This window comes from Lepisma saccharinum, chromosome 1, assembly GCF_977018435.1.
Source record: "Lepisma saccharinum chromosome 1, izLepSacc3.1, whole genome shotgun sequence".
In the NCBI taxonomy this organism is placed as follows: domain Eukaryota; kingdom Metazoa; phylum Arthropoda; class Insecta; order Zygentoma; family Lepismatidae; genus Lepisma; species Lepisma saccharinum.
Genome location: NC_139229.1, coordinates 217,670,734 through 217,685,307, shown reverse-complemented (window position 1 = coordinate 217,685,307; position 14,574 = coordinate 217,670,734). Strand labels below are relative to the sequence as shown.

Below are 14,574 nucleotides of genomic sequence, written 5' to 3'. Positions count from 1 at the left end.
AGTCGTTTACTGTTGATTATGTTATTTGAAGTCATACATGCTGCTGCTGTGCAGAGATAGATGTTGGTTGGTGATGCTGTATTTCCTGTAGTCTTTAACAATTCTGGTCCCATTTTATTTCCCTTTTTTGTTTTTGTATCACTTAACATTGAAAATATTCTTTCCGTTTCCGCTTTAGAATGTGGCAATGTTAGCACTATTTTCGCGAGAGTGGAAATGTTTTCAAAAAGGAACTTGCCTTGAAAGTTTTTGGTAACCGATAACATGTTCCAAAATTCTGATGGAGATTTGTTAGTTAGTTCTTTTTTCTCCTCTTCGCTAAAGTATCCAGATAAACTAATTCATAAAATGTCATTTACCAAGATTGAAAAAAGTACCTACGTTTTCCCTCATTTGGCAAAATCTGTCCCTACGTTCCTACGCGGGCGAAATTTAGTGAAAAGTCCCTATGCTTAGGGACATGTCCCTACGGTTGGCATCACTGCCGACACGTGCAGTATGAAGCACCCTCTCGCAGCTGACAACTCACCCAACCCCCGATAAGCTGCCGGCGCTGTCGCGACAACTGAGGATAAAGTAGCGATGACTGATCTAAGATTAGATGTCAGAAATAAGGTGCCAGAAATATTTGTATTTGGGAGGACACCTTTTCCACACACACACAGCATCCTTGCGACAAGGTACGTGCTTATTTCAATTGTAATTGTAACTGTAATTGTGAAAAGTGGAAACATTACAAAACAAGCGGTTTCTGTTACGGACTTCCTGAACGCAATTTGCCGGGACCTGTTGCATGAAGAGTCCGCCGAACGGCCGACACGCTGGCGGTGAACGACTGAAATAACCTCCCTGTACATAAATTCACATGATTGATTTATTTTAATATTATGGGCACTTCAGCACATAGGCTATAGTTGCCCATCACCCAATACAGGGATGTGCCCCTTAACTAAAACAAAATCAAGTACAGACCTCTTAACAAGATAATGAAATATCTGTTAAAAATTTCCTTATTTAATGTTGAAAACTCATTCATTCATTTCTTAACACGATCTAAAACTATAGTCTCTGAGGACTAAAATATCCTTACCTATTAAAAGCTGGTGCTGTAAATAGGCACTCAGTACAGAGAAGGACAAACACAGGGCAACACAAAATTGAATTTACAATATGTTGCAGAGTACTTACATTTGTACATACAATACTCAAATGAAGCACCAGGAAGGGAGAAAACCAAGTGAGTGAACACTTGACAAACTCCAGAAAATTAAATTGTAATTGCAAAACATTACTGGACATGTAAATGAAAAGGTACGAAGAACATATGCTTTGATGAATGGAAGTGTCAAATGTATGAAATGAAAGAAAGCATGTTGTAAAGTCCAGTACAGTATCCACATGGCAGGAAATAAGACCATTATTTCGCTTACGACAGAAAACTAACCTGTTTCTTCCCCCCTCCCCTGATTCTTCAAATATGTACAATTTCTATGAACTATGGAGGGAGGGGGTAATGTATTCTCATTACAGGCAGGTGGTTGTTTTAACAATCAACATTGCACTTTAAAACAGTTGCATCCAGTAAAATTATTGAGCAATCTGTAAGGTGCATGTGCACAGAGTTTTACTCAAGAATGGGAGATCACAGGTTCAAATGCCACCCACAGTTTACACACACACACATACAGACAGATATTAGGAGCTCTTAGAATCAAAATGTGATCTTAAAGAGCAAAAAGTTTTTGTCTTCTTCATGTCCTCCATAAAATGTGCTCATGATGCAAGCAACACATAAATACATAAAATTGTAATCGGGAAAACAAAAACCAGTAAAAACACATGAAACATTAATATTATAATACAGAGCTTCTGCTCATTGTTTGATTTGTAAAGTCCACTTTATGCACATATAGGCTAATCGGGACTGGACCTACAGTTTAAATTTGGATCTGAACCACTGTGTCAGTTGCCTCCACCAAGTAGCTTCTGCTCATACCTACATATTTCAGTAATTTAAAATTACTGTGATAATGTATAAATTGTCTAATATAAACATTGTACTGTATTTTCTTCTCATGCATGCCTGTCAGACTACAATACTATCACACTAATTTATGCAATAATCACTCTATTAATCTATTATTTACAAGGTAAAATTCAACAATCTGACAATTTGCATACACAACATGGCATTCAGTCTTGAGAAAGAGTGACTGAAATTTGATACTGATAGGTAAATCACAATTTTTCCTATTGTCAATGATTTATGCCTTAAAAAATAGACGTATAAAGAAAAATCAGCTCTTAAGTTACCGACAGTTCCTCTTCCACAGATGCCCATAACTTTTTGTATGCATTCACTCGTAAATTAAAAGAGAGGCTTTCAGTCTCAGCTACTGATCTGCTTCTTTTAGTTGGCGACTCTACCCTTTTCCTGGGTGATGACTTCTTCTTAAAAAGGAAGCATCCCTGGAAACAACACAGAAGAAACTAATAAATTGAAAGCATGTGGAAACACTCAAATGAGAGACTTTTAATATGCTGTAAAAAAAGAGGTCCTTGAAAGGAATCCAGATTTCTTTGATTTTGTGATTTACGGGAATAAAACAGGCACGGTAAAAATTAAATTAAGAACATGTAAGGTTTAGTTTCAAGAGTTGGAAAAATGAGGTGGAAAGTGTATGCACAAAGGTAATGCACATGGGCCTCCCCAATGGCACAGTGTTAACATTCTTGCATTGTAATCAAGGGGTCCTAGGTTCAATACCCAGTGGAGACATCCTATCTTAAACAGGACATCCCTCAAACACAAACACGAAGTGTGCAGAGACAATAGCAAAGAACATAAGTCCAGGCAAGATATACATGTGTGTGCGAGCATCACGAAGCTAAAAGCTAATGTATGTACCAGGGTGTCTACCAGTCAAGAATGTCAAGAAAAAAACATAAGAAATTATGCTATTTTTTACAGTAAGTAAATTTACATAGTTATATAACCGTACTGATATTTGATAAAATTGAATATTTGGAAATCTAAAATTGTATTGAGTTGTTTTTAAGATTTGGAAAAATATTAAATAAAGTAATTTGGCCAATCCCCAAGCAGGTTGAAGTCAGAAGCATTAATTTTTTTAATTAATAATGAAAGAAAGTCTAAATCTCTTGTTAAAGTACAGCTTCAATTTCATCTTAACCAGCCTTGTGGTTGGAGTTTTTCATTGAAAAAAATATTTCTTCTTAATTTTCAACTAACCTAAGTACAGGATGTTAAAAAAAGGAAAATAAGGTCCAGAAAAGTCAAGAATTTTGGATTTGTTATTTTGGTAGTTACCCTGTTGACTTATTAAAATTGCATTATAGTTTTGTAAAACAGCACTCAAGATGTACACAAAAGTTCCCTAAACTAACACAATCACAATATGGTCATGGGAAGGGGATATGTGTTTTTTCCTGTGAAATACCTTCCCCAATTGACATAAAAACAAGTTCCAGCTGTATTTATTATATAACCACAATATGCTCCATGAGTATGAATCAGCAGTGTATACTCTTGAGTCATCTAGGTAATCGGAGATAACCCAGCTATATATTTCTTTAGAAATCTTTGATTCATACATTTCTTCATAGATCTTCACAATTGATAGTTTCCTAAATTTCAAGGGTAACTTTTGACCTAGTGTTGCTTCTTACAGCTAGACAGACAGGCTCTTACTGGTATTCAGGGACGGCGACAGGGGTGGGCACGGGTGGGCAAGCACCCACCCAAAAAATCCTGTGCCCACCCGATTGCCCACCCAATCAAATTCAATATATACAATTAAGGAAATGTAAACGGTTCTGTAAGTAAACGCTGGTACTCACTCTTTGTATATTTTACTTGTGAATATTGTAGATACTAGAAAGTTCACAAGTTTCAATTCATCCCATAACAAGCTTGCTGTAGCAAATATCTTATAGAATGAAATTAATTTAAGCTTCTCTTTCTACTTCCTTAATTTTGTCATTGAAAAGCTAAAGGAACTCTCAGAACTATTTTTTAAAATGTAATCTAATGAGCACTGTTATGATTAGAAACAATCAACAGGCTTAGCAAGTTTTATGGGATACTCATAATTATGAGGTTTATGATCAAGAGTTAATCAGGATTTAGGAGGATTTGGAGGGTTGCAGCTTCCAGCCTTCAATGGGGGAAAATTGCTTTGAAATCAGCCATATATTGAAGAAAGAAAGATATTAAGAATGTGAAAAAATATTAAAAAGTATAACTAACCATCTCACATGACTTGGTCTAAAGGTTATACAAGGTGTTTCCGGCCTGATGATACAAACTTTCAGGGATGATGGAGAAGGGCACATTTATCAATTTGAGATAATGAACCCTGGTCCGGAAACGACTTAGTCGAAAGTTATAAGCGAAAATCAGTGTATGTAGATGTAATACTTTCATTACCTGCACAAGTTTCACAAGCTGCTACATTCACAACAGTTGTTCAAAGTGGCATCCCCCCAGCTTCGCTGCAGGTATCACATCGTCGCACAAAGTTCTGGCGTACCCATTGGAACAACCCTGGGGTCGTTCGAACAATGTCGCAGGCAGCGAGAATTCTTGCCAGGAGATCCTCTTCAGTCTCGACAGGTGTCTCGTACACAAGACTTTTCACATGACCACACAAGAAGAAATCAGTGGAGACACCACTTTGAACAACTGTTGTGAATGTAGCAGCTTGTGAAACTTGTGCAGGTAATAAAAGTATTACATCTTCATACACCGATTTTCGCTTGTAACTCTCGACTAAGTCGTTTCTGGACAAGGGTTCCTTATCTCAAATTGATACATGTGCCCTTCTCTATTATCCCTGAAAGTTTGTATCCTCAGCCCGGAAACACCCTGTATACTAACTGAAACTGTGGATAGATGGGAGTGAGTTCTTGATGTTGTCAGCACTGGTCCTCTACATAGATCTCGGCCTGGGTATGATCAAAGTAATAAATAATAAACAAAAAAAAAATCTTCCTTGGCTTAATCGCAATGATGAGTCTGAATGATGATGATGAAAGAAGATTCACAAAAACACCCATGCTCAGGCCAGGATTCGAACCCGGGACCCCTTGCGCAAAAACCACTCCACGGGTAATTTGATGTGTCACTTTCTTTATTCTATCACAGTTTTCTTTACATAACTGTCATGTTCAAATAATGCAATGTTTCTAAAATTACAATTTTTAAGTTGTTCTAATTAATAACGAGTAATCACAATCATTACCATACCGAGGTGACCAAATTTTAACGTAAGTTTTGTAGGTTTGGAAAAAAATCGATAGTATTACTGAACTGATGTAATTAGTGGCTAGCACTATTTACATGTTCTCTTCCAACATATAAATTTTCACTATCAGATATGCAGTTCTTATGATTAACTTGCATGAATTTCAAAGAAGATGAAGAAGGGGTGGAAAGAAACCTTGACTCGAGGGTGTCAGAGACCTATAATGAGACAGCCAAATTAAAGAAAACATAAATAATCAGGACAATAATCCAGGAGTGATTTTGTTTTTTGTTGTTTTATTCTTTTAAATAAAAAGTCCACATGCTCAAATAGGCTAATTGTCACTAGATCTTCATTTTAAACTGCATTCCTAATGAGTGCGCATTGGCTTCCACTGGGGATTGAACCCAGGACCCATTAATTATAAGACGAGAGCGTTGTGTGATTGGACAAAAAGAACTCCGTCAACCGTATAATTTTATCATAACATAAGATGCGTCCATTTAAGAGGTGAATTACACTATTATTATGATTGGCCCATGGACGTCCACAGCATTTTTTCCAAGGAGGGACAAGCATGGTAACTTGTTCCAGGGGAGGCAAAAGAGACATATCCCCCCCGATAATAGTGCTCCCCCTTAAAAGAAAACAGTTATTAAAATGGAAGCTATCATGTTCGTGCAGCACCCTTCCAATAATTAACATAAATTACTGCGAATGAAATTAAATATATACGTATGTGTGTAATGTATAAGTATATGATAAGACCCATTTTACAGGGGGCGTGCCCCCTTGCACCCCCTCCTACTGACATCCATGGATTGGCTTGAGATTTAAACTATTTCTTTAACGTACGGACAAAAATATTTGAGACTTAGATAAAACCACGTCGTTGTTCGCGGAGTTATCCGTTTTGATACAAAATTAAGCAATGTGGAGTTAAATTACCACCTCAACTTTCGAAGTGCTATGAACTGTTGATACTCTATTTGTGTAAAGTAATCAAGACTGATTTGACTCATTGTTATAGCTATTTCAAGTCGACGTTCTGCTAGTTTTGACCAATGGTAACGGTGAGGTTGAATGGTAGTTACATGAACGTCATAAAGGCATGGGCGTCTGGAAGGAGGGCAAAATCGGTGTATGAAGATGTAATACTTTCATTACCTGCACAAGTTTCACAAGCTGCTACATTCACAACAGTTGTTCAAAGTGGCATCCCCCCAGCTTCGCTGCAGGTATCACATCGTCGCACAAAGTTCTGGCGTACCCATTGGAACAACCCTGGGGTCGTTCGAACAATGTCGCAGGCAGCGAGAATTCTTGCCAGGAGATCCTCTTCAGTCTCGACAGGTGTCTCGTACACAAGACTTTTCACATGACCACACAAGAAGAAATCAGTGGAGACACCACTTTGAACAACTGTTGTGAATGTAGCAGCTTGTGAAACTTGTGCAGGTAATAAAAGTATTACATCTTCATACACCGATTTTCGCTTGTAACTCTCGACTAAGTCGTTTCTGGACAAGGGTTCCTTATCTCAAATTGATACATGTGCCCTTCTCTATTATCCCTGAAAGTTTGTATCCTCAGCCCGGAAACACCCTGTATACTAACTGAAACTGTGGATAGATGGGAGTGAGTTCTTGATGTTGTCAGCACTGGTCCTCTACATAGATCTCGGCCTGGGTATGATCAAAGTAATAAATAATAAACAAAAAAAAATCTTCCTTGGCTTAATCGCAATGATGAGTATGAATGATGATGATGAAAGAAGATTCACAAAAACACCCATGCTCAGGCCAGGATTCGAACCCGGGACCCCTGGCGCGAAAACCACTCCACGGGTAATTTGATGTGTCACTTTCTTTATTCTATCACAGTTTTCTTTACATAACTGTCATGTTCAAATAATGCAATGTTTCTAAAATTACAATTTTTAAGTTGTTCTAATTAATAACGAGTAATCACAATCATTACCATACCGAGGTGACCAAATTTTAACGTAAGTTTTGTAGGTTTGGAAAAAAATCGATAGTATTACTGAACTGATGTAATTAGTGGCTAGCACTATTTACATGTTCTCTTCCAACATATAAATTTTCACTATCAGATATGCAGTTCTTATGATTAACTTGCATGAATTTCAAAGAAGATGAAGAAGGGGTGGAAAGAAACCTTGACTCGAGGGTGTCAGAGACCTATAATGAGACAGCCAAATTAAAGAAAACATAAATAATCAGGACAATAATCCAGGAGTGATTTTGTTTTTTGTTGTTTTATTCTTTTAAATAAAAAGTCCACATGCTCAAATAGGCTAATTGTCACTAGATCTTCATTTTAAACTGCATTCCTAATGAGTGCGCATTGGCTTCCACTGGGGATTGAACCCAGGACCCATTAATTATAAGACGAGAGCGTTGTGTGATTGGACAAAAAGAACTCCGTCAACCGTATAATTTTATCATAACATAAGATGCGTCCATTTAAGAGGTGAATTACACTATTATTATGATTGGCCCATGGACGTCCACAGCATTTTTTCCAAGGAGGGACAAGCATGGTAACTTGTTCCAGGGGAGGCAAAAGAGACATATCCCCCCCGATAATAGTGCTCCCCCTTAAAAGAAAACAGTTATTAAAATGGAAGCTATCATGTTCGTGCAGCACCCTTCCAATAATTAACATAAATTACTGCGAATGAAATTAAATATATACGTATGTGTGTAATGTATAAGTATATGATAAGACCCATTTTACAGGGGGCGTGCCCCCTTGCACCCCCTCCTACTGACATCCATGGATTGGCTTGAGATTTAAACTATTTCTTTAACGTACGGACAAAAATATTTGAGACTTAGATAAAACCACGTCGTTGTTCGCGGAGTTATCCGTTTTGATACAAAATTAAGCAATGTGGAGTTAAATTACCACCTCAACTTTCGAAGTGCTATGAACTGTTGATACTCTATTTGTGTAAAGTAATCAAGACTGATTTGACTCATTGTTATAGCTATTTCAAGTCGACGTTCTGCTAGTTTTGACCAATGGTAACGGTGAGGTTGAATGGTAGTTACATGAACGTCATAAAGGCATGGGCGTCTGGAAGGAGGGCAAGGGGAGGGAAAATGAAAGTCAGCCAAAAATTATGTATTTCACACATATAATTTCATTTTAGCCACAATAATATGTGTTAATCATTGCATGAACACCATAAATTCAGATTTAAGCTATGTTTTTTTAGGGAACAACACACGTTTGGGGGGAAATGTGACTTGTTTGCCCTCCCTGGAAAAAATCCTGCGGATGTCAAACACGCAAGGAGACAAGACAGCAAAACATGATTATCTTGAGTGGGGTTACAGGCGTCAGATATTCATTTGCCTACAAGAATACAGTGGCGTGCGGTGACATTTAAACTAGGGTACGCAACAAGTGGCCAACCAAAATGAATTATGGGGGCCAGAACCCCCCCCCCCCTCCCTGGCCATCATGTTATTCAGAAAATAACTTTTTTCTACAATTTTATAATGGGAAATTTCTCATCCTTGTATCAATATCCAAATGTAACGAGGTAAAATATATGTATGATATTTTATATTCGCAAATATATTCTGATAGTAGCTACGTAGAGTCCAACAATTCAACTTTGATTATTTCCTTCATGCAGTGCGATGAACATTGAACGGGAAGGAAATGGCTCAATCATTTTCCGTCCTTTCAAATTTCATGTAATAAATTTGATAAATCTCAGTATCCTCTACTATTTCACACCTTTCGCAGAGGAATCCAACGAATAAGGCCAACAATAAAGTTTCACTGTTTTTCTACTCTGTCAATCACTCTGTAGAAATATTTTTCTTCTTCTCAAAAATCAAAATGCCTAATATACTGCTTACCATCCTTCACAACTCCTGCCTGAAACAATTCTTCCAAATCAGGAACAGACCTTCCATTTCGGATTGTTTACACTTTTTTCGTAAATTCCGAAAATCCCTTCTCCAGTATGTCATCAATAACTCCCGGTCCCCCTATTTTATCACTTCACAGCACCGACAAACAATAGAGATCCTGTAATGTAAATAATATGAACGAAACACTCGCTGCAAATTTCACACGACAGAAGAAAGCAAAAGTCAACCTCCCACGGTCAGTTGTGTCCCGTCCCGCTATGCCCGAAAACCACGCGTTCTTGTGGACGAATGAATCGGAGTTGCCAGTCGACAAAGTATTTTGTAGAAGGGAGATAATTAAGGACAAGTAGAAAATACGTCAGCATACATACCAGAACACTTCAAAAGCTAAACTACCGTACATCACTTTGCAATGTCTGGTGGGAGGGATCCCATTGTAAGCATTGTGTTTTATTATGTTTTTCTTTTATCATTCATTCATATCGTCGGGTCAACAATCAACACCCATGCTATGGAACTCAAAGGAAATGTTGATCCCGAAAGGAGATAAACAGATACTCTCATACTCTGAGAATTGTGTGAAACTTGCAAATTGTTCACATATTTTCCCCTCGACACAGTGACAGTCCATTCTGGTCCTCACCTCCCTATACGAAAAAAACAACTTGCTAGTGTAACTTTAACCTCACATAAATATTTTATATGTGATAGTTTACGCGTATATTAAATATGATCTTCCACCACTACATATTCTTGCCCTCCTCTCCGATTCCTGTATCACTTTTTATAATGTATTTTTATTGCAACCCAACAGTGATCTATCTACGCGTGGCTGCTAAATGCTAGTAAGCTAAGCATTCCAGAAAAAAATATGTTGACTACTGTCAACACTGCATACGCTGTCAAAATTTTGGGTACCCTCAATGCTTAGAACCGGGAAAGAAGTGGGAGAGAGGGTAGGCGCGGGCAGACCCAAACACTTGGTCGGGGCTCATATGAGCCAATGGGGTTACCTTCCGAATTTCTAGGGTACCAAGCAGAAGAAACATCTTTCTGCGGAAATCGGCAGGAACGCGGATCGTGTGGGTGCCGGTCACAATCGGGATCATTCGGGACTGTCTTCAGGAAGGCAGCAGCGTGTTTGTGCGGAAATCGGAATTTCTTGCAGTGGAACTGCTTTCGGAGTGATAATTGTTGAATTTTCATGTTCGGGGAAGACTAAAAAAATTTTATTTTTTCTTACTGTGTTGTGGGTACGCAGTGCGTACCTTGCGTATCCTGAATGCACGCTGCTGCAAGAATACAGTTTCCAGGATGTACTATTCATGAGGAAGGTTGGCATTTGAGTGTGTTCGAAAAGGTCACACTTACAGCCCAAATGATCTGTAAAAAAGATACGATGATTAGGTTTGATGAATTCCTTGTGTCCAAATTGCTTTCTACACAAGGTAAGAGGGAAATCTCGAGTGAGAGAGATGGGGGTGGGGGGAGATACGTGTTCGACAAACTCACCTAATGCCTTACGTTTGTACTGCCCACCCTAATTTATCAATATACAGCTTCTGCCCACCCGGTCGAAAAATTCTGGCGCCGCCCCTGCTGGTATTGTAGTTGGAAATATCAATAGTTGCCTTTTTTTCAGCTTCTGCTGATTGTCAGCCTAAAAAAGGAAAGGGACATTCCTATTTTGTTATTTCGAGCAACCCCCCCCCCCTCAACCTTTTAACTACAGTTTGGCAGTTTACAAATTTCACTAGGATAATTCCTAGAATTAAATAATGGTAATTTCTACATTTAAAAAAGAGGAAATTCTAAATAAAAGAGATCACACCTACAGCCTAGCGACAACTGATAATTTCTCAAAATTGTGAACAGTTTACATAATTTACAACACAGACACTTCAAACAAAAACTTTGTGATATATAGAGAAGATATATATATAAGCCCAGAAAAATAAAAATAAAATGAAGTATCAGGAGATATAAGATCAGTGTTAATCCTGAATCGGTAGATACATATACTATTAAACATCATAAAATGTGGATGTTTTCAGGGTGTCAGTGTTACCTAGCAGGAGAAAGCATTCAAGGAGATCAATGTTACAACATTTTTTAAATTCTGACTTTTTTGTACTAAAAAAATACATGAAATTTAATTATAAAGTCTAAAAGGCATCAGAAAGTTATTTTTTCCAGTTTTTTTCAATTTTAGTTATTTTTACATTATTTTTCTGCCTTTTGGGTTAATCATGAGAATAAGAATGAATAATGGACAAACACAATGGCACATCCACTTTGACCAGGGATCAAACATGGGACGTCTTGCTTAGTACAGCATTTTGCTGATTCCTCCGACACAAAAGCTGGTGGAAATTTTCTTTCACTCAGATCAAAGTGTTCTAACGTTATTTAGGTATAGAAATAAAAATACCCTTTGCATGTTGTTGAAAGATAACAGATCTTATGATTTATACACAATATACCACTTTGTGTTATAATTTGCTGTATTACATGTGCTTTCCTGATGAATCATGCCTAGGTTTCGTGGATATTCCACAAACAATAAATTAATATAGGCAATAATTATTTAGAAAATCAGCACAATGTTTTAAAAGGGCCAAACAATAGTTAGCATAAAACCATTGAAAATACAGTTTGATTTCAATATTTTGAATTGTGACAAGAAATAGAACGACGAATGATCTGAATTATAGTATTTGCTATTGGAAGAAAATAGCATTATTTTCAGCTTTTTGAGTTCAATTAAAATTAGCAGCAACACAGTAATTAGTCTGGCCCATGTTATTAGTCACTTAACACCGCTAACCAAAATGTAATTAACTACTTATTAGAGAACGGTTCTGATTGTTTTATGATATTTTTCAAATTCTCCTTGCAGGAAGACTAATCATAGAATTTTGGCAATCATTGTCACATGAAATGTAAACATTCCTTAAAGTAATGAGCACTGTTTGGATTTCGATAAAGTTATTTATGTTAAAAAAAACAACTTAAAAATTACCATAACCAAGCACGTGCACTTCCCATGGGCAATGTATTTATTTTCCGTTGACAAGCGACTGTAAGTAACGTAGGTTAGTAGGAATTAACTTAAAAGTAAATCGGAACCTTAGTAGAATGCATTTTGGGACTTAATTTTAATGCTAATAGAACCAAACCTGGCCTGCCTAACCTAACTACAAAAGCATATATTGAACAGTATCTTAAGTAATCGCTAAAACTCTGCAGTATGTGTTAACGGAAGTAAATCGAACCATGTTAAAATTGCATTCGTAGCATGACGACATCGCAATAAAAAAAAAAAGGAACTTGGGGTCCGGATTTCTCATATAATCTCCTCAGAGCAAAAATCAACATGCATACTAAGATGCTGAATTGAATAGAATCACCATTATCCTTGACCCTCTGTACCCCCTAGAGAAAGTGAAATATTTTGCATGGTACACGAATATTTTTTTTCTATATGAACGTTTTCAGTTGATTTTAGCTCACGGAAATGTGTTATTGTGAAATAAAGTATGTCTGTTACCTTAGAGTGTTACTTTACCGTGAAGAATTGGTTTCGAAAAAAATATTCGTAGCCCCACACACCATTCTCGCATAGTCCCACGAACCATTGATGCATAGCCCCACATGTCTGAAGGATAGTAAACATTTACCATTAAGAATACCGGATGTATCGCCGATTACTTTAAAATTCGGCATACTCCTTAATTTTGGCCTCATAATCACGAATCTGCAGTTAAAAATTGGCGGTCACGTCTACAAATTGCGAAATAAGCTTGTCAATTACCGCTATGCAATAACATGGAAACCATGTTTCTGATATGAAGACAGTCTTCCTTTCCGCACAACGGTCTTGCTACTGTAGTCATTACACAACGTTGCTCAAGTGTTGAGCAATAATTGAGACACATTGCATGGAGCGTTCATTTGCATGAGAAAATGGCGTCTTGCGTAAAGTTGAAAAATATGTTTACCCCACAAACCATTCACCTAAGGTTAGGTTAAGTTAGGTTACGTTAGGCAAGCATAGTAAAAATCAAGGGCGATCGTAAACATAGTTTTGAAACGCAAAAAATAGTTGTTTTCTTTATAAATCAATGGTGTTTACTCCGTTCACGGACCCACTTTTTTCGCAATTTCTAGACGTGACCACCAAATTTTAACTGCTGATTCGTGATTACGAAGTCAAAATTGGTGAGCATGCAGAATTTGAAAGCAATTGAAGATACTTCCGATATTCTGTATTTTCTCCATTAATTTCAACGCAATTCTCGAGTGGGTACGGTGGGTAAACGGCCCCGAATCGCCTTTGAGAGGGTGTGTTTTGACCTCGACGTTAAACAATATGAAAAACTTTCTCATTGGTTTTATAAAATTGCATATCATGTCGACACAAAGCGATTTAATGAGCAACCTTGGATAATTCTGAATAACCTCCATTGTCTTGGGACTAGTGCAAGTTACTTTCAACAATAAACATTTTAAAAATGTTTCCTTTCAATGATAAAATGGATTACTGAATCCCAACTTAAGTGCAAGGGCAATTCAAAAAATACATTAATGTAATACATAAGCACAAAATTTAATAATCGTAACTCTTGAACACAGATTTACACTTAATGCAAAAATATACAAGTCATTTTCCTATTGTTAAACCAATTAATATAAAAAAATGAAAATTACCTTCGATACGGAGACTGTTGGATCCATTTCAAATATAATTTCCGAATTCTTCCATGCGTTTCTAATATGTATTGTTAAAATATGTAAGAGAAACTTCCTTTCATTTTTGGTTAAGTGAATAATATTTACGATATTTTCATCATAAATTATTATTATATCATCTGCAACATGACAGCGACACCTGACGACGACGATGCATACTTTTCGCGCCAACTTCTACACACAGTGTTGCCAAAAGCTGTACATAAAAGTCTGATGGGATGTTTTCTCAACTTTCCTAAAAATGAAAGAAACAGAAATTTGGGTTTGTGCCAGGATGCCAGTGATGTTCGTTTACGCGTAAACAACGATAGTCTACATTACGTATATTATTTTATACACGTAGATGACGTAATCTATGTAAAGGGAAAGGTTATAACTTAGCAAAGGGCGCCGTGGAAGTGAAACAAAATGGACATTTCCACTCAATTTTTTTTACAACAATTTTAAAAACTACACCCTGGAAAAATGACCCCTGCAAGTTCTCGCGTTTCTCTGCGTCCAGTTTAAGGCAGAAACGAGACTTCCAAAGTTGCGAGGCTAGCGTTGCGCTGAAAACACGCCGCCGCCATGTTACTACGTCACTCCTTATGGAGAGCTCGTTTGTCGTCTGCTTCGAGCGTCCAGTTCCGGATGGGTAGCCC

The 14,574-nt window shown here is 37.2% G+C and overlaps 1 protein-coding gene across 1 annotated transcript in view; it reads right to left on the bottom strand.

Moving 5' to 3' along the window:
- The window catches only part of Orc3 (origin recognition complex subunit 3), a 114,450-nt gene extending 100,356 nt beyond the window's left edge, over positions 1–14,094 (bottom strand). The window contains exons 1-2 of the mRNA XM_083127970.1: positions 13,892–14,094; positions 2,314–2,469 (exon numbers count right to left, since the gene is read on the bottom strand). Of these exons, the coding sequence (XP_082984096.1) occupies positions 2,314–2,469; positions 13,892–13,918 (183 nt within the window). The 5' untranslated portion in view covers positions 13,919–14,094. The remainder of the gene's footprint in view (positions 1–2,313; positions 2,470–13,891) is intronic.
- Positions 14,095–14,574: the final 480 nt, after the last annotated feature.